Source organism: Arvicanthis niloticus, chromosome 15 (assembly GCF_011762505.2).
Source record: "Arvicanthis niloticus isolate mArvNil1 chromosome 15, mArvNil1.pat.X, whole genome shotgun sequence".
NCBI classification, from domain to species: domain Eukaryota; kingdom Metazoa; phylum Chordata; class Mammalia; order Rodentia; family Muridae; genus Arvicanthis; species Arvicanthis niloticus.
The window spans coordinates 28,359,138-28,380,700 of record NC_047672.1 but is presented as its reverse complement, the minus strand read 5'-3'; the positions used below and the strand labels follow the sequence as shown (position 1 = coordinate 28,380,700).

General features: G+C 40.9%; 1 protein-coding gene across 5 annotated transcripts in view; it reads left to right on the top strand.

Moving 5' to 3' along the window:
• Nucleotides 1-16,627, top strand: part of Agbl3 (AGBL carboxypeptidase 3) — a 77,124-nt gene extending 60,497 nt beyond the window's left edge. For 4 of the 5 annotated variants that reach the window (XM_076913553.1, XM_034519756.2, XM_076913554.1 and 1 more), the window contains 2 exons: nucleotides 4,927-5,155; nucleotides 15,799-16,627. In XM_076913553.1, the coding sequence (XP_076769668.1) occupies nucleotides 4,927-5,155; nucleotides 15,799-16,219 (650 nt within the window). In that variant the 3' untranslated portion in view covers nucleotides 16,220-16,627. Of the gene's footprint in view, nucleotides 1-4,926; nucleotides 5,156-15,798 lie in introns of those variants that run through there. The other variant, XM_076913556.1, reaches the window with a different exon arrangement.
• The last annotated feature ends 4,936 nt before the right edge of the window (nucleotides 16,628-21,563 follow it).

The window sequence follows — 21,563 nt, the reverse complement described above, 5'->3', positions numbered from 1 at the left end:
CTTCATTCTTTTACTTGAATGAATCTAAAAATCATGCCAAATGAAAATCCAGGCACGAAATAGAAAATGCTATATGATTACATGTATACAAAAGCAAAGCTAACTGGAGAGAGAAAACAAAACAAAACAAATGCAGTTCCCTAGAGTAGGAGCTAGGGTGAAAAATGAGGTGTATCCTAGGAATCCCACTGGAGTGGTCTTTTCCATATCCTCATTGCAGTGATGATTTCATAAGTCTTGAAAACTGTTGGAATGTCATGGTCTTAGACTGGAGCAAATGGCTAAAGAGAATTTTCTGCTGAGGATGGAGCTGCAATTGTGTCCACAAACACTATATTAGAAGTGTTTCTTAGATGTTGAAGTTGACCTACTGAATAGGCTGCTGATTATTAGTGTGGAGTTCAGAAAAGAGAACTGGACTTTGGATACATTTGGGAGTCTTGAAAATATAGATCATGGTTTACAGTATAGCTCTGGAAGACATTTATAAGGAGATGAGTGTGCAATAGAGACAGAAAGGACAAAGGGCCAAACCTCCAAGAATCCCCACAGTGATGGGTCAGGAAAAGAAGAACCAACACAGCAGACTCTGAGGTAGTATAGAAGGGAGACCCCGTGGGTAGGAGAGAAACCCAGAGAATATGTAGTTCCAAAGGGCAAGCAAGGAAGTGTGAGATAGGAGAGAATGATCAGCTGAGGCTGAAACTTCTGTTGGTCAACTGAAATGGACTGACCTGAATTTTATGACATGGGAAGCTCAGGGGATCTTGAACAGAGAAATTTCAGTAGAGTGCTAGAGGTACCAATACAACTGAGGTTAGCTGGGGGCACACTCTCGCTAGCCCATGCTCTGCTGCTGTTACCTTTTCTCTGGAGCTCAGTCCTTGCCCAATCTTCCCGTTCCAAAGCCTGGCCAAATTCCACCCGGTATGTTATTTCCCCCTACCCTACCTGAGATGCAGCGAAATGGAAAACACCAGACAATCTTAGTTTAGAATCCACAGATAACACCACCGCTGGGCATGGTATCTAATCGTCCTAAACTCATTAACTATTATGTTAGAAATCTTCTGGTGGCAGATCCTGGTGGATTCCACCACCCAATCTAACAGTGCTCAGTCTACATGGTGCCTCCTTTCACTCTGCCCTCGCAGTACAAAAAGGGGCGTTCCTTCCTCCTTCATTCCCTCTTCCTCTCTCGGATCCAGAAGGCCTGCCTCCTCCTCACTCAGCAATTGGCTTTTTGTCGTCTTTATTATCCAATCAATTGATTAGGGGGAAAATCCACTACAGACAAGCTTCTTCATCTTCTCAGTGGGAGACTAAGAAATAGATGCCTGTAGTCACATTATATGAGACTGGAAGTCAGAGTCTGGGAGGTAAGCTAGCGACCTGGGGAGACAGGCATTCCATTTCTCCAGGATTAAATGCATCCTTTACTCCTGAGGCTGGACAAGGCAGTCCTCTGCTACAAATGTAGCAAGGGGCTACAGACCAGCTCACATATGCTATGGCTTATGCTCTTTGGTTGGTGGCTTAGTTCTGAGGGGTCCAGGTTAGTTGATACTGTTATTCTTCCTATGGGGTTGCCATCCCCCTCAGCTCCTTCAGTCCTTCCCCTAACTGTTCATATTGGGGTCCCTGACCTCAGTCCAATGTTTGGCTGTAAGTATTTGCATCAGTCTCAGTCAACTGCCAGTAGAGCCTCTCAGAGGACAGCCCTGCTAGGCCCCTGTCTGCAAGCACTTATTGGCATCAGTAATAGTGTCAGGGTTTTGGTGCCTGCACATGGATCCCAAGTTGGGCCAATCTCTGGGTGGCCACTCCTTCAGTCTCTGTTCTGGTTTTGTCCCTACATTTCCTTTAGACAGGAACAATTCTGGGTCAAAAGATTTGAAGATGGGTGGGTGGCCCCATGCCTTAAGTGGGAGCCGTGTCTATCTACTGGAGGTGATTTATTTAGGTTCCCTCTCCCCACTGTTGGGCATTTCAGCTAAGGTCATCCCCCATTGGGTCCTAGGAGCCTCTCACATCCCTGGTATCTGGGACTTTCTAGAGGTTCCCTCTGCCCCCTCCCCATACTGCTGCATTCATTCTCCTGGCCTCTGGGCTTCTCTCCTCTCTCCCCCCATACCTGACCCTGCTCCACTTTTTCCTTCCCCCTCCCCTATACCATCCAATTCCCTCCCTACCTCTGCCTCCCATGATTATTTTGTTCCCCCTTCTAAGTGGGATTGAAGCATCCACACTTGGGCCTTCCTTCTTGTTAAGCTCACATAGTCTGTGAATTGTATCATGGGTATTCTGAACTTTTGGCTAATATCCACTTATCAGTGAGTGCATATCATGCATATCATTTTGGGTCTGGGTTACTTAGCTTAGGATGATATTTTCTAGTTCCATCCATTTGCCTACAGAATTCATGATGTCCTCGTTTTTAATTATTGAGTAGTAATGAACCATATTGTCTGTATCCATTCTTCCATTGAGGGACATCTGGGTTATTTCCAGCTTCTGGCTATTACAAATAAGGCTGCTATGAACATAGTGGAGCAAGTGTCCTTGTGATGTGGTGGGGCATCTTTTGGGTATATGCCCAAGAGTAGTATAGCTGAGTCTTCAGGTAGAACTATTTCCAATTTTTTGAGGAACTGCCAGACTCCTCATTGCTGGTATGATTGCAAACTGGTATAACCACTCTGGAAATCAGTCTGGCAATTCCTCAGAAAGTTGAATATTCTTTTTTTTTAAGATAAATTTTCCAGGAGCACTTTAATCCTGTGCCCAGCAATTTCCTCAGTTGCATAGTTTTAGTGACTACTTCTTATCTTCCTCAAAATGTGATCAATAAGCACCACTCTCACATTATTTTGTATGTACATCTTAACCTAGTACAGTCTGGCTTAGTGTCAGAATATCATGAAATAATTATATCCATTATTCCTTACCACACTACTTTTCTTTTTTTTTTTTCTTTCTTTCTTTGTTTTTTTTGTTTTTTTTTTTTTTGTTTGTTTGGTTTTTTTGTTTTTTTTTTTTGTTTTGTTTTGTTTTGAGACAGGATTTCTCTGTGTAGCCCTGGCTGTCCTGGAACTCATTCTGTAGACCAGGCTGGCCTCGAACTCAGAAATCCACCTGCCTCTGCCTCCCAAGTGCTGGGATTAAAGGCGTGCGCCACCACTGCCGGGCCACACTACTTTTCTTACTTTTGATCATTCCTAGCACATTTTAAACTCTCTCTCTCTCTTTCTCTCTCTCTCTCTCTCTCTCTCTCTCTCTCTCTCTCTCTCTGTGTGTGTTTGTGTGTGTGTGTGTGTGTGTGTGTGTCTTTCTTTCTCCCTCTTGATTCATTGAGATCTTAAAATTTTTCTTTTATTTCAGTTCACTAACCCTGATGATGTACATGAAGGAGAACCATAGCAGACAGCACCTCTATCTAGTGGCCCATCGTTTGTCTCTCTTCTCACCCTATACTTTTCTCCTCAGCATTCTCCTCTGTACATGTATCCTTTTCATTTAACAACCAAGCATCACAAATTTATATCTCCAATCTAGGTCATTCCTCGAGTCTATATTTACCTGTCTTCTGGACTTCTCCATTTTGCCATTTTGCTACTCTGGTCCCTGAGTATTTCTGTTCACCTTATCATACTGATAATTACTCTGTCCTCCTGAATTCTATATCTCAGGCAGTATATTGCCATTATGTATTTATTTAAGTAACATCCTAATCTTCTGAATCTCTGTAAGGCAAAGGACTCTATCAATAGGACAAAATGGCAGGCTATAGATTGTGAAGAGATCTGCACTAGGTCTGCATCCAGCAGAGGGCTGATGACTCTTCCCAGTCTGCCCACATATGAAAACTTAGCCATTCAGTGCCTAATGAGTCTTCTGATTCTACTCACTCCATCCACATACTTCCACTTTAACTCAGTCTTTGTGCCTGCCCCTTAAATTCTTTCATTCACCTCCTAGCCTGTCCCCCCAACTCTCATCTCAGTTTTCTTTATCCTATCATTCTGAAGCATGATTTCAGAAATGCAAACCAATTGTACAACTTTCTTGCAAAAAATTTCAATGCCCCAAGCTGTTCAATTCCAACCATATGTATTAATCATCTTCTAATCACAAAGCACTCCTGTTTAGACAGGCCACCAAGAATGGTATTCTCACAAAGCTTCTAGTTTGGAGCAACTTTATCACACTTAACTCATATATGAGTCACTCTAAACAAAATTTGTGATTTTTCTGAATGTGCCATGTTAGTAGACTACTTAAATCAGGTCCTCTTAAACTTTCCATTCATGGCCCCTTTCACCTGAGAAACTTTTACATGATCCCAGGTATATAAAATAGATGTACTACTCCAAAGTTAGAGATAATAAACTATAATGAACTTTATTTCTACACAATTTTAGTGTACATATGATCTTACCATTTATTAAAGATGAAAATATTGTTTAGGGAGAATCTCAGTCAGTAAGGTAATTGTCTTGCAAGGACAGGTACCCCAGTACCCAGAAGCCAGGCGTGGTGGTACAAATTTGTAATGCCAGTATAGGAAGCAAAGAAAGACAAGTTGCTATGGCTGACTAGCCAGCCAGCCTAGCTGCCTGGTGAAGTCCAAGCCTGCAACCAGCACGACCTTATATAAAGCCTCTCACACTGTGGCACACCTCCATTCCAAGCCCTCCAGCTCACGGTCATAGTCCTTACAATGGCCTATGATGGTGGTTCTCAGCCTGTGGGTCACTGAATATTTTACTTGTTTTCTCCCTTGGTACGGAATTTGGCTTAATGCAAGACTGATAAATGAATATAATCATATGTCTAAATGTATGTATGGATGGATGTATGGATGGATGGATGTATGGATGGATGTATGGATGGATGGATGGATAAATATTTGTGCTTGATCCCCAGAGTCACATCTCCAATTGAAAAACAAAGCAAAAAGATGCACATCTTTCCAAAGCAAGAGGACTGGCACAAATTGGACGGATGATGAAAAACGAATTTACAGAGATAAAAGAATAGCTCGAACTCAGGAAATATTACAGTATTTACTCCCTATCGTGGAATCCTCTAAAAACATGAAATCTACTCAAATGAACAATCTAGTCAACCCAAGTGCCAACTTCCAACAACATCAGTAAGTCAATGGTGCTCATCGTGTTTACCTGTGTAGTGCTGGGATCAAGGCCCGGCCCTGTGTGTGCTATGCAGATGTGCTACCTCCAAGCCTCCCCCAACCCATTCCTTACTATTTAATACAGTTTTATAAGGAAACATAGCCTATTAGTCCATTATCTTTAGAAACAAACATAGGCTCTTTAAAACTACATACACTACATCACAAACCCAAGGCACAGTTATATATCAAATATGTAAAAGACTGAGTAATCAAGCATTATATGACCTATTACTTGTATTTGTATTACTGTATTACTTTAGTTTTGTATCTATAAAGAAAGTAGCAAAAATAAGCTGTAACTACGGCATAACTTGCCAATTTTCAGATGTTTTAAAACCTTACACTCCTGGGGAAAGGGTTTAGGATTACAATAGTTAATCTTGGCTACTTCAATTATTTTGTACTCAGCAGAAAGCAAAAAAAGAAGGATTATTTCTTTTAAAAATGAAAAACAGAACTACCTCCAAGGCATAAAAGAAAACTGCAAAAATAAAAGATAATAAAGTCATGTCATCTTTAATCATATTGAAAATAATAAATATGATTCTATTATTGATAACTTTTTATAGTATACTTTCCAAGTGCTAGATATCTTCTAATTGACATATGTATGATGAATGGGAACCCATATTTACAGTTTCCACATTAATGGACCTGACTAATTGCAAGTCTACATATATTTCTCACTGTGCTTGGCTGACTCTGCAGATACAGAGCCATGAGATACAAAGGACAGTCTGAGCACCTTGCATTTTATATATGACAAAATTAAGATGCAAAGATATTAAACAACTTTTTGAAAGCCCCACAATAGGTAAAAGAATTTGGATTCAAACTCTCTGAAAATCTTTGGTACCAAAGTCCTAACTACATCCCTACAAATTAACTGGAAGATTGTAGAGATTTTATTGGGAAAATAAGCAAAGATTATAACCAAGCAATTCACAAAAGAAATAACATGGCCAACAAACATCAGAAATGTTCAATCTTGCTAATTTAGAAATTAGAGCTAAAGTAATGATGTGGTGTTTCATTAATTTTTATTTGATTTTTTGCTGCTTAGTAAGAGAATCTATCCACTGATTGTGGGGACACAAATTGGGAATTTGTGGAAGGAATATCACCAATATAAATGAGACTTCCTGACTTGCCACTGCTTTTCCCTCCTCTTTCTCATCCTTTCTGTGGTGTTTGGAGCTGAGCCAGGGCCTTACACATGCTCCTATGCCAGCGGCTCACACCGCTCTTCTGCGCTAAAGCAAACTCCACTGTGGAAAGTTGATCTAAGGAAAAACTAAATAAGAAATAGAAGGCATATGTAATATTCATTTCAGTATTGCTTTAGGAGTTAAAAATTAAAGAACTTAGATATTCAAGAATAGAAAATTCCTTAAATTATTAAATATTATATAGTACTTCAGTATGGCAAATGATTATTAGTTAACAGGAAATGATGTTCACCATATATGTGCATAACATGAGCTATAGCCCAGTTTGATTTGGGTGATTACATTTACACGTATGTACACATTATACACACTCAAATAGAATGAAGAAGGAAAACTTTAGAAGCACATATCCTCAAGAGCAATTACCTCTGGATGGGTAAAGTCTTGGGCTATTAAAAATAGAATAATCCCCCAAGACTGGAAAGATATGGCAAGGGCAATATTAGAACCTGCCGCAAATTTACAATGGGTTGCATGGTGGAGAGAGAGGCGAGGTAGGCTAGGGAGAGCAGAAGAGCGAGAGGAGCCGTTGGAGCCGTTGGTGGAAGGACAAGGAAGAGGAGAACAACATGGCTTAGAAAACCGCAGGTTTTAAGGGATCTCGTAGCTGGGGAATAGAGTAGTACAATGGTAAATCTGCCCAATCCAAGGCTTACAGTTTATAATCATAAATATTGAGTTGTGTTTTCCTTGACCAGAGGTGTTTGGGTCAGAGATTTACCGCAACAGTAAAGTATTGGCAGGGAGAAATGGTCCTCTTTGTGACGTTTATTCCTTTACTGTATAATCATCGAAATCATACATAAGATGGGCAGTTAGTTGTAGTTTCTAGTGAAGTGCTGTACCGTCATGATGGGGAAGGCACTACGTGACAGGAATTGAGTTCGTTACATTAAAATATGAAAAAAAGTAATGTGAATGTAGGCAGGCAAATGAGAGACAGAGTGTGATAATATCAGCAAAATTATGAATCAGGGAGCTAGAGAAATGACTAAGTGATTAAGAGGACACATCAAGTCCACACGATGGACTGAAGTTCAGTCCTCACCACCTACATGGCGGCTCTTTGTTGTCCATAATCCAGCTCCAGGGAATTGAAGACTCTCTTCCGGTGTCCACAGACATGTTTCCACACATATATTATGTAATAAAGTGAGATTTTATAAGATTTAAATACGAGCCTTATAATAAGAAAGTATGTATGTCTTAATAATAAATTGTCATATTAAGAACTAGGAACTCTGTGTTTGCTTTGTTTTGTTCTAGTTTGTTTGGAGGTTTGTTTTTTTGTTTTTTGTTTTTTGTTTTTTTGGCATGTTTGCTTCCTAAAAAAGGTTGGGAAGGGGAGGTGGGGAGAGATGAGGGAGGAGAGCTGATCAAAATTACTTTATGAAAAAAATATTCTCAAGAAAAAAGAACTAGGAATATCTAAAAATGTATTTTTAAAACATAGTTTCAAAATACAAAAATGTCTATGAAATTAGAATTTTCTGGTGCAGTCATGATGGAAATGCTTCAGCAAACACACTTAAAACAAATAAAAATCAAAAAGCTTAGTGGGGAAGAGAAAAGGTGCAAAGATAGTGTGGTGAGAAAAGAGAGGAGAAAGAGAAAAGGAGAGAGGAAAAAGAGGGAAGGAAAAAAGAGGAGAGGCATGGGAGAGATCAAGGAGAGACAAGAAAGAAGAGAGAGGGAAAGGAAACGAGAGAGGGGGGAAATGAAAGGCGAGAGAGAGGAGAGATGAGAAAAAAGGAGAAAGGGCAAAAGGAAAGAAAGGGCTGAGGGAGAGAAATTAAAGGTAATATTAAAAGTAGCCAAGCGACATCTATAAAACCAAAAAGTACAATGTTAAAAAAGAGTTCATCTGCCAGTATAGCAGTATGACAAAAGGAGCCATGGCTCGAGAAAGAAATCACTCGGCTGAACCACAGAGATGCAGGAGATTAAATAGATGGACTCGTGGGATGATAAAATATGGTCTATTGTTCATGTCATCAGAGTTTCAGAAGGACAGGTGAAATAAGATAGACCTAAAAAGGAATTCAAAAAAAATAATTGCTGAAATGCTTGAAATTTGGCAAAAAGACTTAAAACTTTGATTGGAAACCTCAGCAAATCACCAAGAGGATATTAGCGAGATACCAGACTTTAGCTACAGAAAGCAAGTATTGAAATCAGCTGAAGGAAACTTGCCCCTTTCCTGCAGAAGAGCAGTCCAAATCCCAGCTGGCAGGAAGGAATGACTCCGTGCTGTCAACTGTGGGAAAGGAACTGTCAGTCTAATAGTCTGTGTCCAATGAAAGGCCAAGTCAGTAAACAATTAGATGAAGAAGACTAAGGGACTTCTGACCTCAAAACTTCCTCAAAAGAATCTCTTTGTAAGCAAATTAATTACAAAAGAAATACCAAGAAAGAAAAAAATATAAGCAGAAATACAGATAAATATTGTGTTTATAAATTATACTTGATTGTTAAGGCAAAGGTTATGTAACACTCATGTTTTTAATGGAAACATTTAGGGCAATTATAAACGTGAGGTGATAAAGATACAGAGGGGAGGAAATTTTCTGAGTCTCCCTCTAACTAGTTAAGACAACACTGGAAACCTCAGCAAATGTGGTACACACAAACCTTCCAAAAGCTATTCAAAGAGCACTGCAGGGAATTGTGTATGGTGCCAGCCTGTAATCCCAGCATAAAAAGGGGTCGGGTAGGAAGACTGTAAGTTTAAGGTCAGCCCGAGATACGTACATACATAGCCAGACTCTGTCAAAGAAAGATAAAAGAAAGGGACTGAGGGAGAAGAAAGGAGACTGATGACCTAGGTTCCACCTCTGAACCCACTTAATGGAAAGTAAGAACTGACTCCCACAGCTTTCCTCCAGCTCACTACACACACACACACACACACACATACACACCACACCCATAGACACACTAACATACACACCACACACACTAACATATACACCACACACACTAACATATACACCACACACACACCACACACTAACACACACACCACCCATACACACACACTTACATCACACACCACACACTAACATACACCAACACACACCACACCCGTACATAGACACACACATGCACCACACCCATCCACACACACTAACATACATCACACACACACACTAATAAAGGAAATTTAAAATCTTAAAAAGTAAACCTACAAAAGAAGAAACAGCTCCCAAACAAAAAGAGAGGCAACAATAAAGATAATAGAAACCAATTAAATTTAAGCAGAAATGTGACCAGGAAAAAAAATCAGTAAAAGAACCTGTCCTTTAAATGAGCAATAAATTGACAAACATCTAAGAAGAATGTCAACGAAATGATAAATTATGTATATGAGGAAGGAAGTGGGATGCCACTATAGATCTTGCAGATCTTGTAAAGGGGAGTAAAACAGAAACACTACAGATCAGGCTGGGGAGGTGGCTCAGTAGTGAGCACTAGGGCCTGTACTTTATTCCCACAGCCATGTTTTTAAGAGGGGGGTACATGTAATCGTAGCACCCAGGAGGCAGAGGCAGGTAGATCCCTAGAGCTCACTCACCAATCTACCGACATGGCAAGCTCCAGGTCAGACACCCTGTTGAAAATGGGGGAGGGAGGGTAACACCTGAGGCAGGACACTTGAAGTTGTCCTATAGTGTATACATGCATGTGCACCCGCGTACACACACACACACATGCTCAAGAACACACATAGAAAACCACATAAAGTGCAAATAAGATGTTACAGAAGACCATTTCCTCAGAGTGTGCATACACACACACAGTTACACCCCGTGTAACAGGATGCTTTCATGTCCCTGTAGCTTGGTTTTTATTTCAGAGGTTTTTTTTTTTTCCTGCAAAACAGAAAAATAAATATATACCTGCCACTTAACTAGCAACTGCTTTCCAGGAATGTAATCCCAGTGAAATGGAAACAAGTTCAAACAAAAATCCTGCCTACAAAGGATTCTTTAAGTTTATTTGAAATGCCCATAAGCTGGAAATAAATGATCTACAGGTCCTTCAGTAGATGAATCATTAAACGGTAGTATATCCACACCACTGGCTACTACTGAAAAACAGAGAAAAGAAAATGAGAGAGTGAAAAATGAATACTGAAGAATTATACTGGTTGGGGAGAAAAATAAATTCCAAAAGTTTCCATACTGTGATTCCATTTATATATCATTCTTAAAATAAAAGAATGACAATTTTAGCCAGGCGGTGGTGGCGCACACCTTTAATCCCAGCACTTGGGAGGCAGAGGCAGGCGGATTTCTGAGTTCAAGGCCAGCCTGGTCTACAGAGTGAGTTCCAGGACAGCCAGGGCTACACAGAGAAACTCTGTCTCAAAATAATAATAATAATAATAATAATAATAATAATAATAATAATAATAATAACAATAATGACAATTTTGATGAGAAGTTAATGTTTTCCAGGAGTTGAGGAGTCAAGAAAGGAGAGAAGTGGGCACTGCCCTGGCAACACAAGAGCATGGTTGTGTGTGCCACTTGCACCAGTGACAGTGTGTTCACTGTGGCTTTACAAAATGTCACATCTAGAAGGAACCAGATGGAGGAAGATAGATGGAGCTCTATCTCTATTCTAAGTGCACACGATGCTACAGTTACTTCATAACTTAAAATTTTAATGAGACTGAGCAGATCTTGGGTAGCAGCTCTGCCCCCAATCTCAAAGAACCCAGAGGAAACGGGGATCCCAGGCGCTCTAACTTGGGCAATATCTTAGGTAAGCAGACAACAAGTCCCTCCCCAAACAGGGAGTAACTGGGACCCACAAGGACCCAGAAAGTCACTCCCTACCTGGAACACTGGTTCCTTCCAGTCTGGGCCAGAGCACTGAGCAGATCTTGGGTGGCAGCTCTGGCCCCAATCTCTGAGAACCCAGAGGAAGTGGGGATCCCAGGCACTCTAACTCGGGCAGTATCCTGTTTGAGCTTGAGCACTGAGCAGATTTTGGGCCCCAGCGCTTACCCCAGTACTTACACCCACCCCACAAAGTTCTGATACAACCAAGATAATAGGAAAGACAGGCTCCAGTCAGGGACAGGGCAGGTAGCACTGAGGAGATACAGATGGCAAAAGGCAAGCATAAGAACATAAGCATCAGTAACCCAGGGTACTTGGCATCATTAGAACCTAGTTCTCCCACACAAGAAAGTCCTAAATTTCCCATATCACCAGGAAAGCAAGATTCAGATTTAAAATCACTTCTAATGATGATGATAGAGGACTTCAAGAAGAACATAAATAACACTCTCAAAGAATTTGAGGAGAACACACGTAAACAGATAGAAGCCCTTAAAGTGGAAACACAAAAATCCCTTAAAGACTTACAAGAGAACACAACCAAACAGGTGAAGGAATTTAACAAAACCATCCAGGACATAAAAATGGAAGTAGAGACAATCAAGAAATCACAAAGGGAGACTACCCTGGAGATAGAAAACCTAGAAAAGAAATCAGGTGTCATAGACGCAAGCATCACCAACAGAATACAAGAGATAGAAGAGAGAATCTCAGGTGCAGAAGATACCATAGAAAATATTGACACAACTGTCAAAGAAAACTCAAAATGCAAAAAGTTCTTAACATAAAACATCCAGGAAATTCAGGACACAATGAGAAGAACAAACCTAAGGATGATAGGTATAGATGAGAGTGAAGATTCCCAACTTAAAGGGCCAATAAATATTTTCAACAAAATTATAGAAGAAAACTTCCCTAATCTAAAGAACAAGATGCCCATAAACATACAAGAAGCCTATAGAACGCCAAATAGACTAAATCAGAAATGAAATACCTCCCGTCACATAATAATCAAAACACCAAGTGCACAAAACAAAGAAAGAATATTAAATGCAGTAAGGGAGAAAGGCCAAGTAACATATAAAGGCAGACCTATCAGAATTACACCATACTTCTCACCAGATACTATAAAAGCCAGAAGATGCTGGACAGATGTCATACAGACCCTAAGAGAACACAAATGCCAGCCCAGGCTACTATACCCAGCAAAACTCTCAATTACCATAGATGGAGAAACCAAGATATTCCGTAACAAAACCAAATTTACACAATATCTTTCCACAAACCCAGCATTACAAAGGATAATAGCAGGAAAGCTCCAATACAAGGAGGGAAATTATACCCTAGAAAGAGCAAGAAAGTAATCCTCTTCCAACAAATCCAAAAGAAGATAGCCACACAAAGATAACTTCACCTCTAATAACAAAAATAACAGGAGACAACAAGCACTGTTCCTTAATATCTCTTAACATCAATGGACGCAGTTCCCCAATTAAAAGACATAGGCTAATGGACTGGATACATAAACGGGACCCAGCATTTTGCTGCATACAGGAAACCCACCTCAGTGCAAAGACAGACTCTACCTTAGAGTAAAAGGCTGGAAAACAATTTTTCAAGCAAATGGTCCTTAAGAAACAAGCTGGAGTAGCCATTCTAGAATCTCCAGCCCGAGAACACAAAAGGAGGGACTCATGGATCCACCTGTATAGTAGTTGAGGGTGGCCTTGCCAGGCATCAGTGGAAGTGGACAGCCTTGGTACCTGAAAGTTTGGATTCCCTAGTGTTGGGGAATTTGAAGAGCAGGGAGGTGGGAATGAGAGGATGGTGGGAGCACACCCTCATAGTAATTGGAGGAGGAAAGATGGGGTAAGGGGTTAGGTATCAGTGGAAGTAGAGGGCCTTAGTGCTTGAAAGTTTGGATTCCCTAGTGTTGGGGAATGTCAAGAGCAGGGAGGTGGGAATGAGAGGATGGTGGGAGCACACCCTCATAGTAATTAGAGGCGGGTAAGGGGTTAGGCATCAGTAGAAGTGGAGGGCCTAGGTGCCTGAAAGTTTGGATTCCCTAGTGTTGAGGAATTTGAGAGCAGGAAGGCGAAAATGGGAGGATGGTGGGAGCACACCTTCATAGAAATTCCCAGAATTATATGGATTAGACATGATAGAGGCAGGCAGCCAGAAGACTAGATTCCAGAATTCAAACAAACAATTATCTTGATACTAAAATTTGTTTTGAGAATTGTATATTGCAGAATACATAGCCTTGGTGTATCTACTCATCAGGCAAGCTGAGCACACCTGCTCGAACCTCTGATGTCCTGGAATTCCAGCCGGATGCAGTGAAAACAGTGTCAGAGGCTTATCAATTTATTCTTCCCCCGACCCCTCTTCTAATAGCTCAACACCCATAATTAGCTTGAAGAAGTTAATGAAGAGTCGGCACCCCTATTCCCTGGGCTTTGGGACTGAGGTGGTTAATATTAGGCTGTCTTTCTAGGGAAAAGTAGTGGTTTTGGTGGATCAGGGAGGATTAGCTAGGATTTATTACATAGCCATAACCTACTGGTAGAAATATGTATAATTGTTATTAAGATGAAGTCATAATTTCTTAAATGGTACAAAATTTACTTTGATTTCAAATTTAAGGTTTTTATTGGTACGAGCTTCTTATTAATATAAAAGTGAGATGAATATTGTTACTATCATAGGCATTGTGCCTGTATAACACATTTAGAAATACAAGGCTTAGACTCAGTCCTTTAACTTTTTTTAACTTACCTGAGATGGTTAGACTGTGAGTTAAGGGCCTATAGCAAATTCATGGCTTTGAGTTTATTGTTAGGGAGTTTTCTATATTTTCTTTAGAAATAGCTGAGAGGAGTGAACACACAACAGTCCAGATAGCCTTACATGGATAGTTGGTTTTCAAAACATCGGAAGTCCACAGAATTGACGTTACAAACATTTCTGTAGTAATGTTCATTTTGATTAGAGACCTGTCTGCTCCTGACAGCTTCCTGTCTTGGATTCTAAGAAGAAATTGAGCATCTTTGGAGTTACTCCAATTATGGTGAGACAGCCACTAGGCAAGAATTGCCCCTTTCCATCTACAGACAAAATACTGTCCAGAAAAGGACGCACTTGCAGAATAGTCGACTGATTATATCTGCCAAGACAGAGTAATCAGCCCTTTAATAATTCTGCATCACTAGGTCTGTCAGATGATCCTGGGCCAGAAGGCTGAAGATCAGATGCTCCAATGTTCTGTAGTATAGGGACTGTCCAAGTGTTCAGCGGTCTCTATAAATTGGCTATGTTTTAGAAGCTATGCTTTATGCTTCCCATAATCTCAGTTAACTCAGTCATTCTGGATTTCTGATGGGGTTGAAAATTTATAGTCCCATAGCCAATCCTTGCTATTTACTTTTAGAGAAAACATTTGAGAGGATGGTTTTCAGCTGACATTCATTCTAAAGCCAAGAAAAAAAAAAAAAAAAAAAAAAAAAAAAGCCAGGTTCAGAACTAAGTCTTTTATTTAGGAGAGATGACAGAGGTTCTGCTTAGTCAACAAAATGATGGACTGGGTATTAGGTCTATTTTGCACCTTACTGACATAAATTAGTATAGTTATGCTCTAACTGTATTTTGAGAGAAAAGTTTTATTTTTACAGGAAGGGTGATATGTAGGAGGAGCTAAGGTGGGAGGAGTACAGAGAGGAGGAGTAAGGAGAGGAGGAGGAGAAGAAGAGGAGGAGCTAGGTGATGGGGGGGGGCAGACATGGAGGCGGATGTTCACATGTCTCTGCCAGTCAAAGATAGTTGATATATCTAGATTGGGTATTAGGTTACACTTCTGATTGATATTGAGCATTACCAAACTTATAAAGTCTTTGGTTGACATTAAAAAAAATTGTATAAAAGCAAAAAGGAGAAGGGGGTATGGGATAGGGGTTTTCTAGGGAGGGGAAATGGGGAAGGGGATGGCATCTGAAATGTAAATAAAATATCCAATAAAAAAGAATGCCATAAAATTTGAAATTAAAATGCTTAATTTATAATTATAGTAATAATTAAAACAAAAAAATTAATGAAACTATAGCTAATATGCCCTGGCTAAATTGAATTCTGAAAAAAAAATAGACTGTAAGTAGCTATGATTAATGATTTAATAATCGCTCTCATTGACCCCTTTACCCAGTTGTCTTAAAAAAAGAAAAAAGAAAACAACTTATATCATGACTAAAACAACTAGTTTAATAAGATAAACTAAATTTTTATGGCAAAGCATAGACCAGATGTATAGATAAGTCAGTGAATCCTGGAGAAGGTGTCCAGATTATCACATCCTCTGGACATTGAGAACAGGATTGGAGTACAGCCAAACACTTAGATGAGGATGACGTCCTTAAGGGCAAAGAACTGACACAAGGGAAACTATACAGTCTGCATTATGACAGTATACCTAGGACCACAAAGTAGGTACACATGATGCAAAAACTCATACATTTCATTTCTTTTCTAGACTTATTCCAACCGCTTGTATAAACAGAAGATACAGCACACCTTGGACACCAACCAGAAATCTCCCTTTTAAAATCCAAAGGAATCTTATGACAGATACCTCGGAATGGCTCCAGTCTATGCCCCAGGGCTCATTTGAAAGTTTGTCGCCTCTCTGCAATCTTCAGAAGAGGACAAAACATTTTGAACTCTGGGCCAAAAAGGCCGAGGATGTGCAGCTTGCCACCGGCAGATGGAAGGCTGCTCCCTCAAGTTCTAAAATGGATGAAAATATCATCAGAGGTAACAGTCTTCTTCAACCTAAAGAATCCACCATGAGGAGCTCTGAGCAGAGAATTTCTTATCTAACCAAAAGCATCAAGAAACCCAGTGAGAGTGATGGCCTGCTCACCTTCCAACTGAAGGTCCACAGGAACAGTTAACTGAGCTGAAAGTTCCTCCAAGAGCTGGCTGAGCAAGATGTGCGGACACAGTAAAACTACAGCAGCCTCTTCCCAACCCTCCCCCTACCTCTTCACATGCATATGCGGCTACTGTACTACTTTTACAAATCCCAACTTCCTTAGAGGAAACATCTTTCAGAGATTTTAAAAATCCAGAGAAAATATAGAAAAGTTTAAAACACATATATTTAATTTGTATCAACATGGGAAAGAGCTTGAAACTTTTGATTTCTTCCAAACTTATGTATACATATAATGCCCAAAATCTCAGCCTTCAGAAGGAAAGACATGCACTCTTAATGGTTTTAGTCTATTAGTCACTTTGATAAATCAGCAGCCAACAGTTTTTCTTGCATTTCCTTTATATAGTTGGTGTATTAGAGAGCACAGGAGAAATTATATATATATATATATATATATATATATATATATATATATATATATATCTCCGCCTAAAAGATCATCCTATAATTGTTCCTATGAACACACTTGATAGTTGGGCATGATGGCATATACTAGCAATCCCAGAACTTGGAGGTGGAGGCAGAAGGATCAGGGACTCAAGACTAGCTTGGGCAACATTTAAAAACAGCAGGATAATAAATCCTAGGAGTGCATAGTACAACACTAATTTATGTACCTCCAGGTGATAAAATAGCACAAATTAAAAGACAGTACATGCACAGACCACAAAAGATGGAACGAAATGACATGGAAATACATTATGGTTCCAAAGTCATCTCACCGCTCATAATTAAGCAAAGTTGTAAACGATTAGAAGTCCCGATTCTTCCAGAGTCAGCAAAGGCACACCTCTTCAAGCAGATGCTTCAGGAACAAGTCCTACACCTCACATTTGTCCCAAGTGGTGAGCACTCAGGCCGGGGCAAGCTACAATCCCATGTGCATAGGAGCCTGACTTGGAAGATCACAAGTTCAGCACTTGCCTGGCTACATACAATGTGAGTCCAAGAGCAGTCTCGCAACCTAATGACATTTTGCCTCTAACCAAAAGGGCCAAAACAAAAAGGAGGGAAACTGGGCATGTAGCTCAGTGACAGAGAACTATAGGCCTGGCGTGGGGAAGCCCTAGCTCACACCTCAGTATCATACAAAAATAAAAATATGTGTGTAAAGGAGTGAGTGTGTGTAGGCGCCCAGGTTCTCAGAGAGTTCCTGAGATTTTTCACTAGGAATTCTCACCTTGGTAACTGACACCATGGTAAAGTGCAAGCTCTGAAAAGCCACTTGCCCTTGTTGGTCATAAATCGAAGACAGCCTACACTTGGTGGAAATCTAAATTGTTAAATTGACACTTGTTATATAAAACTTCAATCGTATAAAAGTTTGAGACCACATTAGAGTTGAATATGTTTGTGAGTATAACCATAGTAACAAACTGGTTTCTCAGAAGACTGAAGAGAGCAGAGATATTCTATTAATTATTTTATCTTTTTTCTTGCCCTTATAATTACTCCCCCGTATCAATTTTTTTCACAATATTTGCATTAATTATTTGGGAATTTTACATCATGAACCCCAAGCACACACTCTTCTCAGTACCCCCACCACCACCCAAAATAAGAAGAAAAAGAAAATAACAAAAGCAAAAACACCCAACAAGTCCAATTTTTATGGCCCATATATACTCACTGGAGCATAATCAAACTCCTGGTGGCCAGCCCCTTAAAGAGAACTGAGTCCTTCTCCACCCTGCCAAAACCCATCGATTGTGGAGAGCTACATTCCAGCAACCATATCACAATTTTTAATAGTTCTCTTCAGTACCTTTCTATCTAGGCTGTTACTTTTGGCTGTGGGGGTTAGCTACTGTCACAGAAGCCTTCTATGTCTCTCTTTCCCAACTGTGAGTCTGCAGTTATCAGTACCAAGACAAAAGTAGCTTTCTCACCCTTTACAGTCAGCAGGAGCACAGAGCACAGACGTCCACATAATCTCTGGTGTCACCATGCGCCACGGACCTCAGCATGGTCTCCAGTAGGAGTATAGACCATGGACATCAACACAGACCTCTACTGCAGTAGGAACATGGACCCAGACATAGCCCTCAGCAGCAGCGCAGACTCAGACCTCACCATGGCCTCCAGTGACTGCACAGAGCACCCTGATCAATATGGCCCGGGCAGTAGCATAGCCCACAGACATCGCATGGCTACAGACAGCATTTTCTAAAATGTCTTATTACATTCCTTATTTTCGTGGGTGGAAATGTATTATGGTCATGCACTATGGGGTCACAGATGCCATGGCACACAAGTGGAGATCAGAAACAATTTGCAGGGGTCGGTTCTCCTACTGTGCAGGTACAGGGATGGGACTCACGGGACAGGCTCGGCATCAAGTGCCGATAACCACTGAGCCTGTGTCTTACTAACCACTCCCTGTGTCTTACCGGCTATAAATGCATAACATGTAAGGTTCAAAAAATACGTGCAGGCCATTTTCACACACTGCTCTTCATGTTACAGTATTTAACTTAAAATGTTCTGAGTATGCAGCTCTTCCAGAAAGGCCTTTCATTCTGCCTGATCTCTATTATGTAAACCTAGCAACTGGAAAACCTCTACTTCTCCTTGAAGATTAAACCCAAACATCCCCTTCTCTTGAAAACCTCCATTAAGTCTTCCAGGAATTTATAGTAACTAGATTAAATGGTGAAGACTTTGAATGGTGTAACTAGTCAGTGGGAGAGAGGACGAGTAATACAGAGACCTGGAGACTCTTAAGAAGCAAAAGGAAAGGCTCAGAATTCAAAAGACACTGGTGAAAGCCACGCTCATCTGTCAGTCAGGTACAACTCACTTAGGTCGATGCTGGCTGTGGGTCTGTCACACACAGCCTTCATCATGTTGACCTGTGTCCCCTCCAGTCCTGCTTTCTCTAGGATCTTTTATCACAAAGACATGATGGGTTTTTGTCAGAGAGCTTTTCTGCACCTATTGAGATGATCATATGGTTTTTTGTCTTTAAGTTCAATTATATAACGTATTACATTTACTGCTTTACATATTATTCTCTTTCATTTCTGCTATGATTTTTTTTCTATCTACTGGATTTGGGTTTGGTTTGTTCTTGTTTTTCCAAATTCTTGAGCTGCATCAAGCTATTTTTTATTTGTGACCTTCCTGATTTTGTGGTGTAGGTTCCTAGAGCTGTCATTTTTTTCTCTCTTAGGCCTGCTCATAATGTGTCCTGGGGCTCTGCATGTTGTTTCCATTTAAATCCAGGAATTAAAACAAAAAAAAATTCTTTCTGCATTTCTTCTTTGACTCATTTGTCACTCAGATGTGTGCTATTTTAATTGCCAAGGACTAAACTCCTTTTGACACAGCCTCTTTATTGTCACACAGAACGCACTGTTACCTAGTCAATTTCCACATACCAAAACCTTATCTGATCTAGGAGCTGTCTGAAGGAGCCATTACCTAATCAATTCTCAGCCAAATGAGACTTCTTGGTTTGCCAGGCATGCCTGAGTTATGAGGAGGCTCTGAGAGTCCTTCAGAAGAACAACCCCATAAACTCCAGAGAACAACCACTGGCTGTATACAAAAGGCTACTTCAAAGTCTGGGTGCCATCATTCTGGAATTCATGCCAAATGCAGTGTTCTGCTAAAGCTCCGCTACACAGTTCAGGGCCAGTGAGAAGCCTCAGCACATAGAGGAGCTTCCCTCATGACCTGAAGTGAATCCCCGGAACCCACCCAGAAAGAGAGAAACTCCTGCAAGTTGTCCTCTGACTTCCAGAGCCTCACTGTGGGGTATGAGTACTCACACACAATAAATAAACAGAACAAAGGAGAACACACACACTCAAGAAAAGTACTAAGTCCTCATAAATAGTAAGGATGCATGCCGCTGCGACTTCCTGTCTCCCTCACTCCGTCTCCAAGCTGCAGAGGCAAGGTGCTCCAGTCAGGTCCAGCTCCGAGGTTGGAGTCACCGGCTCCTCCACCCAACCACAGTACAAAGGCTCTGCCCAGCACTGCAGGCTAGACATACTGGAGCTAGTCACCTTTGCCCAGCTTCCTCATAAGGTAGAAGATGTGCGTGGGAATGAATTGTCAGCTGAAGAGACCAGACTCCGCCTGGAGTGCCAGCAGTATCCCAAGAAGAGCCACGTCATCGAAAGGAGGCAACAGTGTCCCCAAGCGCAGCTCCACGGAAATAGCTCAAATAGTAGGTCTCTGTATATCGTACATAAGAACAAAGAGCTCTGAAACTCTCCCCGAGGAAGCTTGTCTGGTAGGGTGTGGGCAAGTTCAGGGGCAAAAGTGGCGCCTAAAACATGGGGGGAGGGGGACTTAGGCTTCCAGTTGAAAATGGCAAGATGGGGCCGGGCGGTGGTGGTGCACGCCTTTAATCCCAGCACTTGGGAGGCAGAGGCAGGCGGGTTTCTGAGTTCGAGGCCAGCCTGGTCTACAGAATGAGTTCCAGGACAGCCAGGACTACACAGAGAAACCCTGTCTCGAAAAAAAAAAAAAAAAGAAAGAAAGAAAGAAAGAAAGAAAGAAAGAAAGAAAGAAAGAAAGAAAGAAAGAAAATAGCAAGATGGCTGGCATTTCATTTTTCCTTCACAAGACCTCATTAAAATGGCACTTTCATTTAAAGGGCAACTGTGGGAAGGAGACCAGCTCTGAACCTCCCAGCAGTGGAAAGGTGGACGGCATGGAGCATGGCCTCCACACTGCATAGGAAAACTAAGTTTAAAGAAAAATGCTATACTCCATCCGACTTTGAATTTGACAAACTTAGACACATGCACACACACACACCTACCACACACCTACCTCTTTAGGTCCCTCGTTTCTCAAGAAATCACCAGGAATCGAATCTACCAAAAGTCAATACAGCAAGAAAAATACAAGCCTGGGACCCAGAAATAAGAAATGTAACCTAGCGTGGAGGCAAAGGAAATCCATGGAATGAACTAAGACCCCAGTTGGGTTCAGGGTGTCGTGTGGGAAGGAAGAGAAAGCTGCCAAGGGTTTAGCATTACTGGGAGCTGTCTACTGTCTTTCCCAAGCTCACCCAGTTCCAGTGTTCCAGAGATCATGTGAGCAAGGGAGGCGATTTGTAAAACTCAGGTCAAGAGTCCCCCTCCCTGCGATTTCAAAACTAAAAGCTTTCTTTTCCTTTGAAATGGGATCGCAATGTTTCTGTTGCTCTATAACTGTTAGGCACAACTTTGCTAACGGCAAAGTTTCCAATCCAGAGACAGGGTCAAGATGATGGCTTTTGAAAAGAGAGTCCACGGCATAGGTGTCTTCCAAAGGATTGAGTAGAGGGGACCCAGGTTCCA